Source organism: Panthera tigris, chromosome E2 (genome assembly GCF_018350195.1).
Source record: "Panthera tigris isolate Pti1 chromosome E2, P.tigris_Pti1_mat1.1, whole genome shotgun sequence".
Classification (NCBI taxonomy): domain Eukaryota; kingdom Metazoa; phylum Chordata; class Mammalia; order Carnivora; family Felidae; genus Panthera; species Panthera tigris.
The window spans coordinates 16,161,131-16,180,399 of record NC_056674.1 but is presented as its reverse complement, the minus strand read 5'-3'; the positions used below and the strand labels follow the sequence as shown (position 1 = coordinate 16,180,399).

Genomic DNA, 19,269 nt, shown 5'->3' with positions numbered 1-19,269 from the left:
GACCTGTTTAAGAGCTAGACAAGACTTTCTGAATGTTGAAGAAGTTGATGCCAGAATAATGTTTACCTTTTGGCTTATGCCTCTCAGCCTGGCACTACTTTGATGTCTTCAAAATAATTTCCCTTGTCCACTTTTGTCATTTTTGTGAAAATATTTTTTTCCTTTATTGTAATTACTACTTATTTTTTCCAGGGACTTTACCCAAGTTATTCTCTTCTTTTCTTTTTATTACAGAAATTTTCAAATATTTGCAAAAATAATGATGTACCTATCACTGAGCTTCAAACAGTTACCATTATTTTTCTCAGTCTCGCTCTAAATTACTGTTAATTTTAGCAATTAACCTATGTTAAGCGTTACCATCATTTTACAGATATGGAAATGGTACTTACAGATTGTAAGTAATTCTTGCAGTGACATAAACCTTGTAATTAGAGAACTGAGACTTGAAATCCAGTCTCTATGATACAGTTCCTTGGATCTTCCCACCATGCCACTGTGCATTTTATTCTGTCATGCTATCTGAAGGTTGCTTTTACTTCAGACTGTCAGTGGCTGTTGCCATTGGTGAGGCTACTTGTTTCTTATCCTTGGCCAATATCGTCACATGCCAGGCAAATGGTGTTTTATATAGTATCTACTCTAGACACAAAAACTACCTCCTTGTTATCTGCTCATAGCTGACTCATTCCACCCTTTGAAATTTCCCCAGGATATTCTCCACTTTGTATTGCCATCATCTTGCCCCATCAACTAAGACCCAACATTCTTTTTATTACAGTTTCTAGCTCATTAGCCACTGAGACACCCTTTGTCCCATTGGAGGGTATCCTCTAGTTTTCCTACATCAACAAATCTATATGTTCATAATTACATGAAACTTTGGTTATATAATTTTGCCACAATGCATAAAACACCATAAAGATTCTTCTAAAATAATGACTATGGAACTTAATTGTTTTCCCTATTAATTTCCTGATATTTTCCTATATTCCCATTCTAATTCCTTTTCCTTAATCCTCACCATTCAATAGCTATTTATTGAACACCTGTTATATGGTAGATATTGTGCTAAAAGCTAATTAAATAGTAGTGAGTTAAACAGACATGATGCTTTCCAATAGGAATCTTATAGTCTAGCATAGAAAATGAGAAAAAATAGATGAGAAAAATCGTGAAGGTTATGATTAGTCATTTGGGCACTAGAATAAGATTTGGTGTTGTCCGACACAGTTTGAGAGGGGGGATTTTTAGTGTTATTTGTAATTATATTTACACTGAGACAAGAAGGGTGAGAAGGGGCCAGCCATACAAGGACAGACAGTACCTCCAAATGGGGTGCCTGGCTGGCCCAGTTGGAACAGCATATGACTCTTGATTTCAGTGTCTTGAGTTTGAGCCCCACATGGGGTGGAGAGATCACTTAAATAAAATTTTTAAAAAATTGAAAAACAAAAACAATACCTGCTAGAGAGAACAGCAGTGGAAATCACACTAATATACAAAAGTATTTTATCTGCTCTTGGAACATAGCATAGTGAACTGGGGAAGAGCATAGTTCAGTGATATGTTAGCCAGGGCCAGATCATGATATCACCTTTGAGTTAATGGTAAGTTATTCAAGTGTTACACTAAGTACAGAGGAAAACCTTAATGATTTTCCAACTTCAGGCTACATCAGAATCACTAGAGATTTTTTTTTTTAATGTTTTTAAATTTATTTTTGAAGGAGAGGGAGAGACAGAGCATGAGCGGGGGAGGAGCAGAGAGAGAGGGAGACACAGAATCCGAAACAGGCTCCAGGGTCCGAGCTGTCAGCACAGAGCCCGAGGCGGGCTCGAACCCACAAACCATGAGATCATGACCCAAGCCGAAGTTGGACGCTTAACTGACTGAGCCACCCAGGTGCCCCTAGAGATTTTTCTTAAAGCTAAGGTCTATTCCTGTAGTTTGATTCAATTGCTTTGAAGTGATACTTGTACCATTTCTGTTTTTAACAAGTTTTCCAGTAATTCTGATCTGAAGCAACATTTTAGAAACAGTTACCCTGCTTCTTTAATCACCTCTGTGTCCACGCTATGCTCACCTTCCATAGTTATATTTGAGATCTTGTCAAGCCATCAATTTCTTATAGGTAATGTGTTCATATTCCTATTCAGAAATTTTGTTCTTCCAGGAACTGGAAAAAAATGCACATTTTCTTTCTCATTACTTCTCAGATATGAAATCCCAATGTGCAACAAAGGAGTTATCACCAAATGATGACAATTATAAAATAAAGTCATCTCAGTGGAAGATAATGGAAAGACTTCCAACCCATGAATTTGGATGTTCCATTTTTCAAGATGATTGGAAGTATAATCACCATTTTCAGACAGAACAGGGAAATAAAGAAGAATATCTTAAACCTGTGACAGTCACCCATGAAAATATGCAAAGTCTCAGTCAACAAACATCCTATAGTCTACATCAGATATATCATACTAGGCAAAAACCCTATGAATGCAGAGAATGTGGGAAAGTCTTCAATTACCACTCACTGCTAATTCACCATGGGAGAAGACATACTAAAGAAAAATGCTATGAATGTAAGCATTGTGGAAAGGCTTTTAACAGTTGCTCAAAACTTACTGGACATCAGAGAATTCATAATGGAGACAAACTCTATGAATGTAATGAGTGTAGGAAAGCTTTCCACCACCCCTCAAATCTCATTCGACATCAGAGAATTCATACTGGAGAAAGACCCTATGAATGTAAGGAATGTGGAAAGGCTTTTAGTCGTGGCTCACACCTTACTCTACACCAGAGAATTCATACTGGAGAGAAACCCTATGAATGCAAAGAATGTAGAAAAGCTTTCAGTTACCACTCATCCCTCATTCGACATGAAAAAACACATACTAAAGAAAAACAGTATGAATGTAAAGAATGTGGGAAGGCTTTTAGCAACGCTTCAATTCTTAAGGGACATCAGAGAGTTCACAGTGGAGAAAGACCCTATGAATGTGGTGAATGTGGGAAAGCCTTCCATCACCACTCAATCCTTATTCAACATCAGAGAATTCACACTGGAGAAAGACCCTATGAATGTAACAATTGTAATAAAGCCTTCCGTTACCACTCAAATCTTATCGGACATCAGAAAATTCATTTAAGAGCAAAACTCTTTGAATGTAAGGAATGTGGACAGTCCTTTAGTCATAACAGGGAACTCGCACACCATCAACGAATTCATACTGGTGAAAAACTTTATGAATGTAAGGAATGTGGCAAATCTTTTGGTCAAGGATCACAACTTATTCATCATCAGATAATTCATACTGGTGAGAAACCCTATGAATGTAAAGAATGTGGGAAAGCCTTTATCCGTGGTTCATGTCTTATTCGACATGAGAAAATTCATATTGGAGAAAGAAAATCTCTAGTACTGTAATGAATGTAGTATTTTGCTTCTAAGTAAACTCTTATGGGACATCAGAGAATTACCAGATGAGAACTCTGTGAATATAGCAAGTATAGGAAGGCATCAGAGAATTCATTCAGGAGAAAGGCCACATGAATGTAATATGTAATAAATTTTTATTTATCTTAATTCTTATTTATCATGTCAGTGATTTATATTAGCATGAAATTATACTCATGTAAATAATGAGGAAAAACTTAGTTTAAGTTTATACTTTATTCTACATTATAAAGAGTCTTTATAATGAATGTAACAAATGTAGGAAACAGTTACCAGGATTTTACTTAACATTAGGGCATTATAAAAACATTCTTTAATATAAAAAATATAGGAAAGTCATCAGTAACCACTTATCTTTTATTGAACATCAAAAGAAAAACTCTGACAGAAAGGCAATAAGATGATAAATCAAGTAAAAAAGTTGATCTAAAACAAAACACTATCAACTTGGTAATTTAAGGAAGAAACTAAAAGTAAACAATACAGAATTTTTAGTAATGAATGGTATTGAGAGTAGTACATATCAAAAGCTGTGTAATGTGATCCAAATCTGTACTGATAGGAAAATGTATATCCTTTGATACATGGATATAATTTAATAAACAGAAAAACAAACTATGCATAAAACAAGGTAGAAAGCAAATAAAATAACTTTCAAAACGAGAAGATATGAATTAATAAAAAATAGAGATTAAATCAAGTCAAGTTTAGATTTAGTCCAAATCCAGAAGTGTTCTTTCTAGAGGTCAGAATATGGGCGTGGTCAAGAAAAAAAAATTAAAAACTAAAGACATTATAAATGAGGAATTTTATTTAACTCTATAAACCGAGATTCTTCTTAACCATCCTACTACTTTATACAAGTAAATTTGAACGTCTAGAGCAGGATTTTCACACTGCTGACATTGGGATCAGATAACTCTTTGTTATAGGGGGCTGTCCTGTATAGTGTACAGTGTTTAGTAGCCTCCCTGTCCTCTGCTAACTAGATGTCAGTATTCTCCCCTTCCCTCTAATTCTGAAAAATAAGAATGTCTCCAGACATCGCCTAAAGGTCTGGAGTAGAGTGGAGGGTGAAATTGCCCCCAGTCGGCAACTACTGATCTACATGAAATTAATCATTTTCTAAGAAAATAACCTAATTTTATTCAGGAAGAAGTAGAAAACCTGAATAAAACATAACCAACAGGAGGGGCGCCTGGGTGGCGCAGTCGGTTAAGCGTCCGACTTCAGCCAGGTCACGATCTCACGGTCCGTGAGTTCGAGCCCCGCGTCAGGCTCTGGGCTGATGGCTCGGAGCCTGGAGCCTGTTTCCGATTCTGTGTCTCCCTCTCTCTCTGCCCCTCCCCCGTTCATGCTCTGTCTCTCTCTGTCCCAAAAATAAAAAAAAAATAAAAAAAAAAAGTTGAAAAAACATAACCAACAGGAAAAAAATTAAAATATTTAACAATCTAACCCCTTAAAAAGCCAGATGTTTTTAAGAACACAGAATGCCAATACTTCAAGTAATAGATAATTTACATATTATATAAATTCTTCCAGAGCCTGGGAAAAAAAATAGAATGCTTACCAACTTATATAAGAGGTCACTAAAACTTGGATAGTTAAATGGGGCAAAGAGTATGTTATAGTTTGAATTATGTCCCCCCAAATCCATGTTGAGGACCTAATCTCCAATACCTCAAAATGTGACTCTGTGTGGAGATAAGGCTATTAAAAAAGATGATTAAGTTAAAATGAGTCCCTTAGGGTGGATCCTAATCCAACCTGACTGATGTCTTTATAAAAAGAGGAAATTTAGACACACAAAGACACCAGGAATACACGTGCACAAATGAAAGACCAGGTGAAGACCTAACAAGAAGGCAGCCATCTGTAAGGCAAGGAGAGAGGCCTCGGAAGAAACCAAGCCTTGATCTCAGACTTCTAGCCTCTATAACTATGACACAATAGATTTCTGTTGTTTAAGCCACCCAGTCTGTGATACTTGTTATGGCAGCCCTAGCAAGCAAATACAGAGTACATAATTAACATTAAAAGCCAATTTGGCGGGCACCTGGGTGGCTCAGTCAGTTAAGATCAGACTCTTGATCTCAGCTCAGGTCTTGATCTCAGAGTTCTGAGTTCAAGACCCACATTGGGCTCTGCACTGGGTGTGAAGCCTACTGAAAAAAAAAAGTAGGGGCACCTGGGTGGGTGGCTCAGTTAGCTAAGCGTCTCTTGATCTCAGGCTTGTGGGTTCAAGCCCTGCTCTGGGTTCCACATCAGGCATAGAGCCTACATTAAAAAAAAAAAAAAAAAAGGCCAATGTAAAGGACTTTTTACATCTTTATTTATAAAAAGAGATGTAGGGGCATCTGGGTGGCTCAGTCAGTTAAGTGCCTGACTTTGGCTCAGGTCATGATCTAACGGTTCATGGGTTCAAGACCCATGTAGGGCTCTGTGCTGACAGCTCAGAGCCTGGAGCCTACTTCAGATTCTGTATCTCCCTCCCTCTCTCTGTTCCTCCCTTGCTTGTGCTCGTGCTCTCTCTCTCTCTCTCTCTCTCTCTCTCTCAAATAAATAAACATGTTTTAAAAAATACAAAGAGGGATGTAAAAATCCTAACTGATAATTAAGAAATCAAGCCTACCACTGTATTAGAGTTTACTACCATATAATTTACCCAGATTGTCCAGGACCTAACCTGCTCTCTTTCTTTTTTTACTTTTGTTTGTTTCAGGAGTAGAATTTAGTGATTCAACACTTACATATACCACCCAGTGCTCATCATAACAAGTCTCTTCTTAATACCCATCACCCATTTAGCCCATCTAACCTGCTTTCAATTAATGATATATCTAGGGTCTGTTATATCTCAAATCTAAGAAAACACAATTTTCAAAAGACATGATCTAACCCCATCTTCTGGACTCATTTGTTGTATATTTACATAGTCTAAAGAGTTGCAATGTGTAATGTTTATTTGCACAATTTAAATTTTGAAGTATTACAGTAACTAGAATATACAATATTTTTAAGAATATACAATATTTTTAAATATGGTAATCTAAGCTCCCACCACGCTTTTTTTCTTTTTGTGCCTAATCTCAGGTATTTGTTCTTCTATTGCTTAGAATTATATCAACTATTTATATTAATTGAATTTTTATTTTTCTTAAATGTTCATTTATTTTCGAGAGAGAGAGAGTGAGCACATGTGCACAGGAGGGGCAGAGAGAGAGGGAGGCAGAGGATCTGAAGTGGGCTCTGTGCTGACAGCAGAGAGCCTGATACAGGGCTTGAACTCATGAACAGTGAGATCATGACCTGATCTGATCCAAAGTCAGATGGTTAACCGACTGAGCCACCCAGGCGCCCCTATTTGAATTTTTATTCTATTAAATCTTTCCAACAAGAAACATGGCTGGGGCATTGGTTAAGTGTCCAACTCTTGATTTCCACTCAGGTCATGATCTCAGGGTTCGCAGGTTCGAGTCCCACATCAGGCTCTGTACTGATGGTGCAGAGCCTGCTTGGGATCTCTCTCCTTCTCTCAGGCCCTCCCTGGCTCTCTCTCTCTCTCTCAAAATAAATAAATAAACTTAAAAAAAAAAGAAACACGGTCTTTCACACTGATTTTTCAGATCTTATTATATTCCCTTTAGTAAAATTTTGTAATATTTCATATGATCTCAATGCTTTCTTGTTCAGAACTTGTGTTTCATGACTTTGAAACTAAATATATATAGATATATAGATATAGATATATAGATATATATAATTCATTTTAACTGATTATAGCTTATATAGAAAAGTGTTAATTTTTATATCTGTATCTTTTTTTTTTTTTACTTTATTTAAATCCAAGTTAGTTAACATATAGTGTAATAATGGTTTCAGGAGAATTTACTAATTCATCATTTACATATAATACCCACTGCTCATCCCAACAGGTGCTCTCCTTAAATATATCTGTATCTTATATTTAGTCATCATACCAAAGAATATTTTCCTAAAGTGTCTTGGTTTATACAGATGTGCAAATATATGATTTAAATAGAAATAATTCTGACTCTTCCTTTCCATTGTTTACCTCAGGTATTTTTTTTTAATTTTTTTTAACATTTATTTATTATTGAGAGACAGAGAGAGACAGAGCATGAGCATGGGAGGAGCACAGAGAGGGGGAGACACAGAATTTGAAGCAGGCTCCAGGCTCTGAGCTGTCAGCACAGAGTCCGATGCGGGGTTCAAACTCACAAACCGCAAGATCATGACCTGAGCCGAAGTCAGGTGCTTAACCGACTGAGCCACCCAAGTGCCCCTACATCAGTTATTTTTTATACCTATCGATTGCTTTACATTTCTAAAGCCATGTTTAATAGCTGCAATAAGTGTACTCGTCCTCATCTCTTTTCTGATATAAATGGAAATGGCTTCAGCATTTCAATGAGTAGCATATTGCCTGTGGGGTTTGGTAGACAGCTTTGATCATAGTAAAGGGTGGCCTTTTTATCTTTATATGAATTTTATTAGAAATGACAACTCAGTTTTTATCATATGCCTTTTGGGGATAATCATAATAATTTTTATCCTTTACCTTATTGAATAATAAATCATTTCCTGATATTAAATAAGTACACTTTATTACAACAGAAATCCTATTTTGCTATAATATGAAAGCTAAATATCCCATGTGTTAAGTTTTAAGACAAAGACTATTACAGAGTTATTTAATTTTTAGCATTTTGATTGAAGGGCAAAGTTGAGGATATAATAAATCTGAAACCTTTCTGCATATCTAGGAAAATCCAGCTATTTATAACTTGGGTTATGGTCAGTTCCATTGCAGAAGGCAGCTAGTTAGCAAGCCTTGGAGACTGACAGCTCTCTTGCTAGGCAAATAGCACTGAACTGTTGGAGATCAGGTGTGTACAAGAGAATGTTCACCCACGTTATCACAGTGCAGTAAAACCTTGGATTGTGAGTAACTTGGTCTGCGAGTGTTCTGCAAGATGAGCAAACATTTCTAATAAATTTTAACTTGATAAATGAGCGGTCTTGCAATACAAGTAGTACATGATGCCAAATGTCACATGATCACAACTGAGCCAATGGTTCGTGAAATTCACTTTGATATACAAGTGCTTTGGATTACAAGCATGTTTCCAGGACAAATTATACTCACAAACCAAGGTACTTTAAGTAGAGAAGTACACCAGAAAGTTTGCAGAATACAATCATCTGATAACTGGGGTATATATATATATCTGATAATCTGATAACTAGAGTTCTTTTTTGTTTTTGTCTATCTCCAGTTCAATATTTTAATATTCTTAGTCTCTAGCTCTTGCAAAAAATGTTTATAAATTGCTGCTCTGCTCAGAATTTTGTTGCTGACAATACTGACTCTTTTTTACAAGCTCATATTGTACAACTCCAGCTTCAGCCAAGACTGAACAAAAACAACTTATGTGTGTGTGTAATAACATATATGTTATAACACACATCCATATAACATATACATATAGCTAGTAGACAAAGAACTGAGAAAGAATATAGTAATCAGAGTTCTACATTAAGAAAATGTGAAATTACAACTTTCTGCCTCTCCATAGATGAGTTATTTTTTTTAGATGAGTTATTTTAATAACTTATACATCATGTGATAACATTTAGAATTTTTGCATCTTTATTTATTTAATGTTTTATTTCTTTTTGAGAGAGAGAAAGAGACAGAGACAGAGCATGAGTGGGAGAGGGGCAGAGAGAGGGAGACACAGAATCTGAAGCAGGCTCCAGGCACTGAGCTGTCAGCACAGAGCCCAACTCAGGGCTGGAACTCATGAACTATGAGATCATGACCTGAGCTGAAGTCGGATGCTTAACGGACTGAGCCACCCAGGTGCCCCTGCATCTTTATACATAAGAGAAATTGGTGTGTAAATGTGGATTTTCTTCCTATTTCAAGACTTATTTTTATCATAATTTAGGACTAATGCTTATTTTCAAAAAATGAACTGGGGAGTGTTTCTGTCTAATCTGGAATAATTTGGTGGTCTTAAAGTTAGCCTAGTCTAGCACTTAACTAGAACTTCCAGTTGAATGTGGGCTCTGTTAAGGGCCATACTTGTCGTGTCCAGACTTAATGTGAATGCCTCTAGGGGCACCTGGGTGGCTCAGTCGGTTAAGCGTCTAACTCTAGCTTTTGGCTCAGGTCATGATTTCACTGTTCGTGAGTTAGAGCCCCACGTCAGGCTCCCCGCTGGCATTTTTGTGGAGCCTTACTTAGGTATAGAGATTACTTAAAAATAAAACTAAAAAAAACCAACCTTACCATTTATGCAAGGTATGTTTGGCTGGAGAGTTCTTAAACTACTATTACTTTTCTTCAATGGCTAGTGGCCTATTGAGATTTTGTTTCTTCTCGAGAAACTTTTGATAATTTTAAAAAGTTGTTCATTTAACCTAGGTATTTAAAACATTAGCATTAAATCCATTTACTGATTTTTTTGAGGGTGCAGCAGGCAGAAGGAGAGGGAGAAAGAGAATCCCAAATAGGCTCCATGCCCAGCACAGAGCCCCACCAGGGGCTCAATGCCATGACTGTGAGATCATGACCTGAGCCAAAATCAAGAGCTGGACACTCAACTGACTGAGCCACCCAGGCACCCCTCCCTTTACTGATTCTTAATATCTCCCGTAACTATCTACAGTTAGTTAAATCTCTGATAGTCCTAATTTTTATAGCTTTCCTTTTGCTTGATGAATTATATTAAAGTTTTGTTTATTTTTTTCCCTCAAAACCAGTTTGCATTGTTATAAATGATACCTTCAGTATTTTTGCTTGCTACTTATTATTTCATTAACATCTGATGTTTATTATTTCATTTCTTCTTTCTTTGAGTTTCCTTTTTAAAAACTATTTGAATAGAAAAATGCTTTATTTTCAACTTGTTTTGTAGTTAATGTATTTGAAGCTATTAATTTAAAAAAATTTTTTTTCAACGTTTTTTATTTATTTCTGGGACAGAGAGAGACAGAGCATGAACGGGGGAGGGGCAGAGAGAGAGGGAGACACAGAATCGGAAACAGGCTCCAGGCTCCGAGCCATCAGCCCAGAGCCTGACGCGGGGCTCGAACTCACAGACCGCGAGATCGTGACCTGGCTGAATTCGGACGCTTAACCGACTGCGCCACCCAGGCGCCCCGAAGCTATTAATTTTAGATGTCCATTTTGACATAAAGTTCTTTTTAGTTTTAAATGTTCTCTGATTTCCTTTACAATTGCTTTTTAACCTATTAAAATTTTAAGATTGTTCTGAGTCTCCAAACATATGTGCCTTATTTATTTATTTATTTATTTATTTATTTATTTATTCCAATTTAATTATCTTGTAGTCTAGCAGGTGGGCCATAGGATATTTAATCTCTGGAGTATGGGCAATTTCGGAGAAATACTGTTTCTGCTTGTGAAAAAGTATAAAAAAGTATTTTTGCAGAGAAGCTTTCAAAATATAGCTTATAAATCAAGATAGTTGTGTTAAATTTTAATGTATTCTTACTGTTTCTAATTAATCTATCAGTTTATGGACTTATGTTAAAAAAATCTATGATTGTAGATTTGTTAATTTTTCCCCTTGTAATTCCCTCAAGTTGTGCTTTACATACCTTGAGATTTTATTAAAGCCATACACGTTCTTCACTATTAAATCTTTATGGTGGAGTATTTTTTTGCATAGGACATTTTTTCCTTTACTTTCAGTCTTTATTTTTCTTTCAATCTGCTCTTAATGTTTATCTTTTATAAATACTATATACCTAGTTTTGTTTTGTCACCTTTTCTATAATCTCTTTTATTTTTTTAAGATGATTTATTTATTTTTTGAGAGAGAGAGTACACGTGCGCACGTGAGTCGGGGAGGGGCGAGGGAGGGAGAGCGGGGGGGGGGGGAGAGAGACTGACTTAAGTGGCTTCACGGATGTGGGGCTCAATCCCACCACCCCAGGATCATGACCTGAGCCAAAATCAAGAGTTGGACGCTCAACTGACTGAGCCACCCAGTCGCCCCTAATCTCTGTCTTTTAATAAGTGAGGTTAATCTCTTTGTATTTATTGTAAGTATGATATTTGAATTATTTCTGCCATCTTGTTTTGTTTTTCCTTTAACATGTTTCTTGTTTCATTTATTCCCTTCTTGCCTTCTATGAGTTGACAATATTTTCTCTTGTACTATTTTTAAAGTTAACTTATTTATAAGCTATTGATCTTTTTCAAGGGCAGATTCTCAAATTACACACAGTCTCCTTTTCGCAACAAATATTTTATTACAACTCTTTGCCTTCCTAAAATTAAGTTCACAGGTAGTATAATCCCTCACCATTCACAATTTTTTAAAACTCAATATAATGCCCTAATTTGACATAAATAGGAACATTAATGGAAAGAAAATTGTAATACAAAAATGCCCAAGACAACTAACATATTGTTACACCTGTATATACACTTACCATAAACATTACAGCTACAAATGCAGACTTCTACACATATGTTGGTGATGTAAATACTGTAAGCAGTGTTGCCACCGTTAATGTGATTTTTCCAAAACGACAAAGCTCATGATAAAGTTCTGAATAGAAAGTGCAATTTTGCCTCAACTGCCTTGGTAGTTACATACCTAGAAAATTTGGTATGTATTGAAACCATCTAAAAAAAAAAAAAACACCACTGTGTTTATATGTAAAATAGGCTATAGGCTCAGGTAATCATTAGCAGGTTTTCACCTATTTAAATATCCAGCAGGATATTAAAAAACTGTGGTGGTGTGGGACAATTCTTCATTTTACAAGAATGTTTTTTGCATTTCAGGACATCAGCATTTGTGGGCTCCCCACATTTAATGGCAGCAGTTGTCCCACAAATGTCCAGCTCCTCATTCTTGGATTGGTTTCACCCTTACTGAGAATCCCTGACCTTCATGAATGTTCAGTAATGTATTCAAAACAAAGAGAGGGCACACAAGCAGCAGGGGCGGGAGTATGGGGGGCAGAGAGGGAGGGAGAGAGAGAATCCCAAGCAGGCTCCATGCTGTCAGCACAAAGCCCAAAACGGTGCTCAAACTCACGAGCCATGAAATCATGACCTGAGCCAAAATCAAGAGTCAGTCACTTAACCATCTGGGCCACGAAGACTCCCCAGTATTTCATAGATTTCTATGTTTATTATTTCTTGTATGAGTTCTTCCTGGTTTCTCTTGTTTACTATTCTTGCGCTTGTGGTTTCATGTTCATTCACACTTGTCCATTTACCTGGTATATTCCTCACTCACAAGTATCTTTATAATTTGGTCCCTCAATCAGGATTCTGCTTTCTTCTTACCTCCTCAGAATGGCTTCCTCTTGGTCAATCATCAATTGAGAATACCTTCATCTGCTACAAACTATAAACCAGGGCAACTTTTCTTATATAACAAAAAAATCTGCGGCGAGACACCCCAGGCTGGAACAACATAACCACGATGTCATCTGTGTCCCAGGCTCCACTATTTCTGCTCTGCCATCCTTAGTGTGAAGTGTAATTTGTCTTATGCCATGTCCTCATATCCCTGGACAGTAACTGTGGCTTTTTTTTACACACACCCCCCTTTCTTGGGCAACATCCCACACTCTACTTCCATACCGAATTTCCCTTTCATTTCCCACTGGGGGATGCGGTGCCATGCAGAATTGATCCTTATGAGCCTGATGGCAAGGCCATCAGCATTCAAGTGCAGCAGGTCTCTGTGGTACCAGCTTTGCACTGTGTGCCTAGCACTGGCGGTGCCTGTGCCCAGCATCAGCAGCAACTGTTCTCCTTGGAGGGGTCGAATGGTTTAATTCCTGACCACATAGCCTCCAAGCCTCATTCTCTGGCCCTCATACACAGAGAGTGAGTTATTCAGTATCTTTTAACAAATCCTGTTTGGGGTTAAAATTAGCAAGAGTAGGTTGTTCTGTTTGCATCCAAGTACTGTGACTAGTACAAAGAAGTGGCATTGGATGTGATAGCAAGCAGCAGACCTTAAGGAAATGAGATTATGGGACTGTTTTTGTGGCCTGGTTGGATTTAAAAGCCAGCAGAGACCAAGAAAAACAATTAACAGCTAGAAATAAGGTGGTTACAGTTAAGGGCAGCAGGGTCTGAAGGTTGATTAATGATAATTTAGGCTGGGACTAGGATGAGGCAAGTGAGATACTTGCCATGGGTGTAAAATGTAAAATCACACCAAAAAAACTCAGTAATCAAAATAAATAATATTTTAACGCAGTATTTTTTTAATTCAAAATTAGTACCCAAATGCCCCATGAACAAAATATCAGTATCATGCCAAGCCATATTGAAGCCTGAGGCTAAAAGAAAACATTAATACTGATTCTGTCTTTCTTTAAAATTTTGATATTTTGCACCCTACTCTCAATTTGACCCACAGGGACCATTAGCACTGAACGGACCACAAAATCCAACTTGACCTGTACAGCAGTCAAAATCTAGCTCTGGTGGTGAAGGCCTTGCCCAGTTTCAAGCATGCCAATAAGACCTGGAGAGTAGAAAATAGCAGCTTTTTAGCTGCATTGGTAAGACAAATGAATGAAGGCGATAGGAAATAAAACCCCCAATTACACAGAGACTTGTATTTTCATGGGCTTTCTGCTGCCAGATGTCAGGGTATCTCTCCTCCCAAGGTGAAAGAAAAGTTCCTGAACTTCCCACCATATATCTGTTAAGACAGAGGGACAATGCTTGTTTTCTTTGGATTTTGGAGAGCAGCATGGTTGGGTCTATTTACTCTGTGCTTCATAAGGCTATATGGTCTGAGTGGGACTCAGAGAAAGAGAAGGCTTTGCAGATGGTCCAGGCTGCAATACAAGCTCTTTGACCACTTGGTCCTTAATCAAGGATCCAATGGTGTTGAGAATGTCTGTAGCCAATCAGGATGCTGAAGGAGTTTGTGGAAATCCCAAGTAGGAGACACTATGGCAGAGGCCCCTAGGATTTTGGAGTAGATCCACACTCACTTGATTAAGAAATTATCATCCTTTTTTGTGAACTAGCTCTTGCCTTGCATTGGGTCCCTGGTAGAGACTACACACCTATTTATGGTACACAGACAACTGCAACCTGGGTCCATATTATAAGCAGAATGTCATCTGGTCTACCATGTTATTAACAACATTTCATCAAGTGGAGGGTTATAAATAGGAAAGGCCCAAGCAAGTCCTAAAATGTCTCATACCCCCAGTGTGTGTACTCTCATTGCTACTTCTGCCTCTCTCAGAGCTACAGATTCATGAAGAGTTCTGTATGACCAGTTGCAAAAAGTTGAGCCTGATCTCTAGATAATGGCACGATATGCTGACAACCACTAGAAATATACTGCTGGAGATTTGCAACCCCTCATAGGGAGTTTTATAGACTGACTGGGAAGGGAAATTCACCCAATGGCCAGAACTTGGAGAGCTAAATCTCATGTGTGTTCTACATTTAAAAAAGACAGCATGAGGTATCTACACTGATTCATATCCAGAGGTTAGTTTTGAGGATAAATGACTTGAAAAGAGCACACTTGGGAGTACTGATAGCGAGTGCATTTGGGAAGAAGTATGTGGAAGGACACTTTGGAATGTATCGAGAGAGTGAGAATATTTGTATCTCTTCTCTTTGTCTTACCTCTGTAGAAGTGTTTTGTGATTAAGAGGTGAGGATGACATGCTCTGTGGATATTAGCTTCATCCAGCCACCCCAATGCTTGCTCATTGGGTTCATGAACCATATAGTTATTCACAGTATTAACAATGTGTATTTACCCTTACTAAGGATTACCTCACTACTGTCAGTTTGCTATAGTATCCAACCATGAGCAACAGGATTATGTAATCACCATGTTGACCAGTCAGCTAGATTTCTTCCACTATGAAAGAGGTGATGATTTTTTTCTCCTTACTGGGGTAGATACTCCTTGGAAATTAAATTTGCTGCCAGCTATGGATATTATGAATTCCTTATTCATGATCATGCTTCCCACATAACGTTACTTTGGACCAAAGAGCTTCTTTTATAGTGAAAAAAGTAAAGCAATGGGTTGATGCTCTTGAGATTTGCTGGGTTGATGCTCTTGAGATTTGCTGGTTTTATTCAGTGCCTCATCACCCACAAAGCTCAGACATTTTAGAGCTCTACTATTCTAAAACTGTTAAAAACTGAAAAAGAGTACCATCTAGAAGACTATACCTTGCAAAGGTGGGTATTGCCCTCACATCCAGTACATGGTCTCATCAGAACCAATATGTGGTATTTTTTTAGGGTCTGGGTACCCAAAATGGAGACTGGGATAGCACCTATTAGTATTAACACCTATTTATCTACTACTAAAATATTTGCTCCCTCCTATTTAAAAAATTACCATCTACGGGCTTTGCTGGTGAGGTCTTAATGTTCAAGGAGAAACTATTCCCTCATATTTATTCCATTGAATACGAAATTGAGAGTGCCACATAGCCATTTTGGTGTCCTCAAAATCACTGAGTAACATGATATAAAGAGGGTTCAGCATTTAATGATTAATTCTGATTTGCACAAGGAAATAAGGTTCCTGCTACCCAAAAGGCAGGTAACAGGTTTTCCAGGTAGTTTTAAAAGGTTATTGGCTCGGGGCGCCTGGGTGGCTCAGTCGGTTGAGCTTCTGACTTCGGCTCAGGTCATGATCTCACAGCCTGTAAATTCAAGCCCTGTGTTGGGCTCTGTGCTGACAGCTCAGAGCCTGGAACCTGCTTCAGATTCTGTGTCTCCCTCTCTCTCTGTCCCTTCCCTGCTCATGTTCTGTCTCTCTCTGTCTCAAAAAGAAATAAAAACATTAAAAAAAAAAAAAAAGGTTATTGGCTCTACCTATATTTTCTTTCATACTTTGTCTTCTACAGATTCATAATATATTAGAAATTTATTATTACCTGTCACCCATCCCCCTATTATTTTATAAGGGGCATATTATTTATATCTTAAAAAAATTTTTTTTATGTTTATTTATTTTGGAGAGAGAGAGAGGCAGAGTGTGAGCAGGGGAGGGGCAGAGAGAGAGAGGGAGACACAGAATCCGAAGTAGGTTCCAGGCTCTGAGCTGTCAGCACAGAGCCCGACATGGGGCTTGAACTCACGAACCGCGAGATCATGACCTGAACCAAAGTCAGACACTTAACTGACTGAACCACCCAGGCACACCATATCTTAACCAATTATTCCACAAGATAAGATTGTGACAGAACCAGGAAATGAATGAACATCACCTAGAAATTCCAAATGTGAAGTTAGATGTATTCACTAATGTTACCTGGGATTCACTCTTTTGGAGACTGCATATTTTGATTTGTACAAGTTACAGTTGCATTATTTGAGGGAGCATTTTTGTTTATTTGCTTGTTTATTTGGTTTATGTTTGGAGGGAGAGTACATACTGATGTTGGGCAACAAAGGGATGGACTGTAGTGGGCATTAGTCATGCCTTCTGGCTGCCTGGCACATTTTGCACACCCTATATTCACGGGGTTTGCTACATCATAAGACCCATCTCCTGAAGCTCCTAACCAGAAACTCCCCTCAAGGTAAGGTACCCTTGGCTCAGAGAAGAATGATGTGGAGAATAAAGACATACATAGAACTGATTCTGATGAGTGTCAAAAAGATGCACCAGAGGCCATAGTCCTAACTGCTATATCCCATATCTTTGTTAGCAAAACAAGCTGTGGTACCTGTGCACAGTGGAGGTAGAAGTAGCAGTAGGCAATCTGGGCTACTGCAGAATCTTCCCAACTGATCTTCTTGCTTTTTCCCTTGTCTTCTTCCCCTCAACTCATAAAAAGCAGCAAAAGGATCCTGTTAAAAAGTTAATTAAATGATGTCACTCCTCTTTTCAAAATCCTCTATGGGTCTCATTCACAGTAAAAACTGATGTTTTTGGGGGTGCCTGGGTAGCTTAGTTGGTTAAGTGTCTGACTTCAGCTCAGGTCATGATCTCATAGTTCATGAGTTCAAACCCCATGTCAGGCTCTGTGCTAACAGGAGCAGCTAATCTGGAGCCTACTTCAGATTCTGTGTCTCCCTCTCTCTCTGCCCTCCCCTGCTTGGATGCTCACTCTCTCTTTCTCTCTCTCTCTCTCTGTCAAAAATAAATAAACATTAAAAAAAACCCTGATGTTCTTTTAAAAATTTATTTATTTATTTTTAAGACAGAGAGAGACAGAGCACGAGTGGGGATGGGGCAGAGAGAGAGGGAGACACAGAATCTGAAGCAGGCTCCAGGCTCTGAGCACAGAACCTGACGCAGGGTTAGAACTCACAAATTGTGAGATCATGACCTGAGCTGAAGTTGGACGCTTAACCAACTGAGCCACCCAGGTGCCCCCCAAAACTGACATTCTTAGAATGGTCTTCAAGGTCTGCAACCTGGCTCCCTCATCACCTCTTTGACCTCATCTCCTTATCATTTTTATCCTGGCTCACTCTACTCCCACTGCACTGGATTCTTTGATATTCCTAAAAGTCTTTGTATCTGTGGTTCGTTCTTTCTGGACACTCCCTAGACATGATTCATATAATATTCATGTTTTATAATATTCATAGTATTGGCTACATAAGTTTCCTCTTCTATGAAATGCCTCTTTGTATCTTTTGCTGTATATGTATTGGGTTTGTTATGCTTTACTTTTTTTTAAGATTTTATTTTTAAGTAATCTCCACATCCAACGGGAGGCTCGAACGCACAACCCCAAGATCAAATGTCGTATGCTCCACCGACTGAGCCAGTCAGGTGCCCCTTGTTACGCTTTACTAAATGATTTGGAGTTGTTCCTGCTACCAGTCTCCTATAGGCTTGTATTCTATCTGTCCCAGTTTATAACTTATCTTTTCATTCTCTTTACTGTCATTTGAGGAACAGAAGTACTGATTTTAAGATAGTCAAATTTATTACTCTCATATTTCTTTTGTGTTCTGTTTAAGAAATCTATTACCATAAGGTCTAAAAAATATTTGCTGATATTTTTTACTAACAGTTTTATTAAAATTATGTTTTGACATTTGAATCATTAATCCTTCTAGGGTTGATTTTTTCATATGGTGCCAAAACCATTTTCTTTATGGTTTTTGGCCTGTCCAGCTTCCCTTCATATGGCAATTTCTTCCTCTATGCTTTTTTTAGAAAGCTTTGTATTTCAGTAAGGCTTTCAAAGTCATTACTCAAAATAACCATAGAATTCTGACTTTCAAATTCTTTCTCTATAGGAATGTCCCCCTTTCTTCCTAATGTTGTTTGTGTGTATCTTCTCTATTTTTTTTTTTTTCATCTTTCTTAAAAATGACTTCACTCTTTTACAGACAACCAGCTCATGGTTTTATTATCTCTAGTAGGGTTTTTTTCCTATTTGTTTTATTAACATCTGCTTATCACATTGATTACTCCTTCCCAATTTCTTTGGGAGTATTTTTTTAAAGTTTATTTATTTATTTTAAGGGGGGGGGGGGAGAGCAAGCGTGTGAGCAGGGGAGGGGCAAAGAGGTAGAGAATCCCAAGCAGGCTCCGCACTGTTAGTGTGGAGCCCAGTGGGATCCAATCCCACGAACCACAAGATCATGATCTGAGCCTTCCTTCATCAAGAGTCAGAGGCTTAACTGAATGATCCACCCAGGTGCCCCTCTTTGGGAGTATTTAATAGGACTTTAGTAGAATGTGATGGAATTAAAGCTTAATTAATGTTTTCAGTCCTCCTGGCATCCTAATTTTAGGTTAGATTTT

General features: G+C 37.9%; 2 protein-coding genes across 10 annotated transcripts in view; one reads left to right on the top strand and one right to left on the bottom strand.

The window, feature by feature from the left end:
* ZFP30 (ZFP30 zinc finger protein) overlaps positions 1–19,269 on the bottom strand; it is a 125,735-nt gene that overhangs the window by 66,439 nt on the left and 40,027 nt on the right. For all 9 annotated transcript variants that reach the window (XM_042969033.1, XM_042969032.1, XM_042969028.1 and 6 more), the window contains one exon: positions 17,228–17,351. The gene's annotated coding sequence lies outside the window, so the exon portion shown is untranslated. The remainder of the gene's footprint in view (positions 1–17,227; positions 17,352–19,269) is intronic.
* The window catches only part of LOC102960504 (zinc finger protein 585A), a 59,314-nt gene that overhangs the window by 15,217 nt on the left and 24,828 nt on the right, over positions 1–19,269 (top strand). The window contains exon 4 of the mRNA XM_042968892.1: positions 2,220–3,380. Within this exon, the coding sequence (XP_042824826.1) occupies positions 2,220–3,380 (1,161 nt within the window). The remainder of the gene's footprint in view (positions 1–2,219; positions 3,381–19,269) is intronic.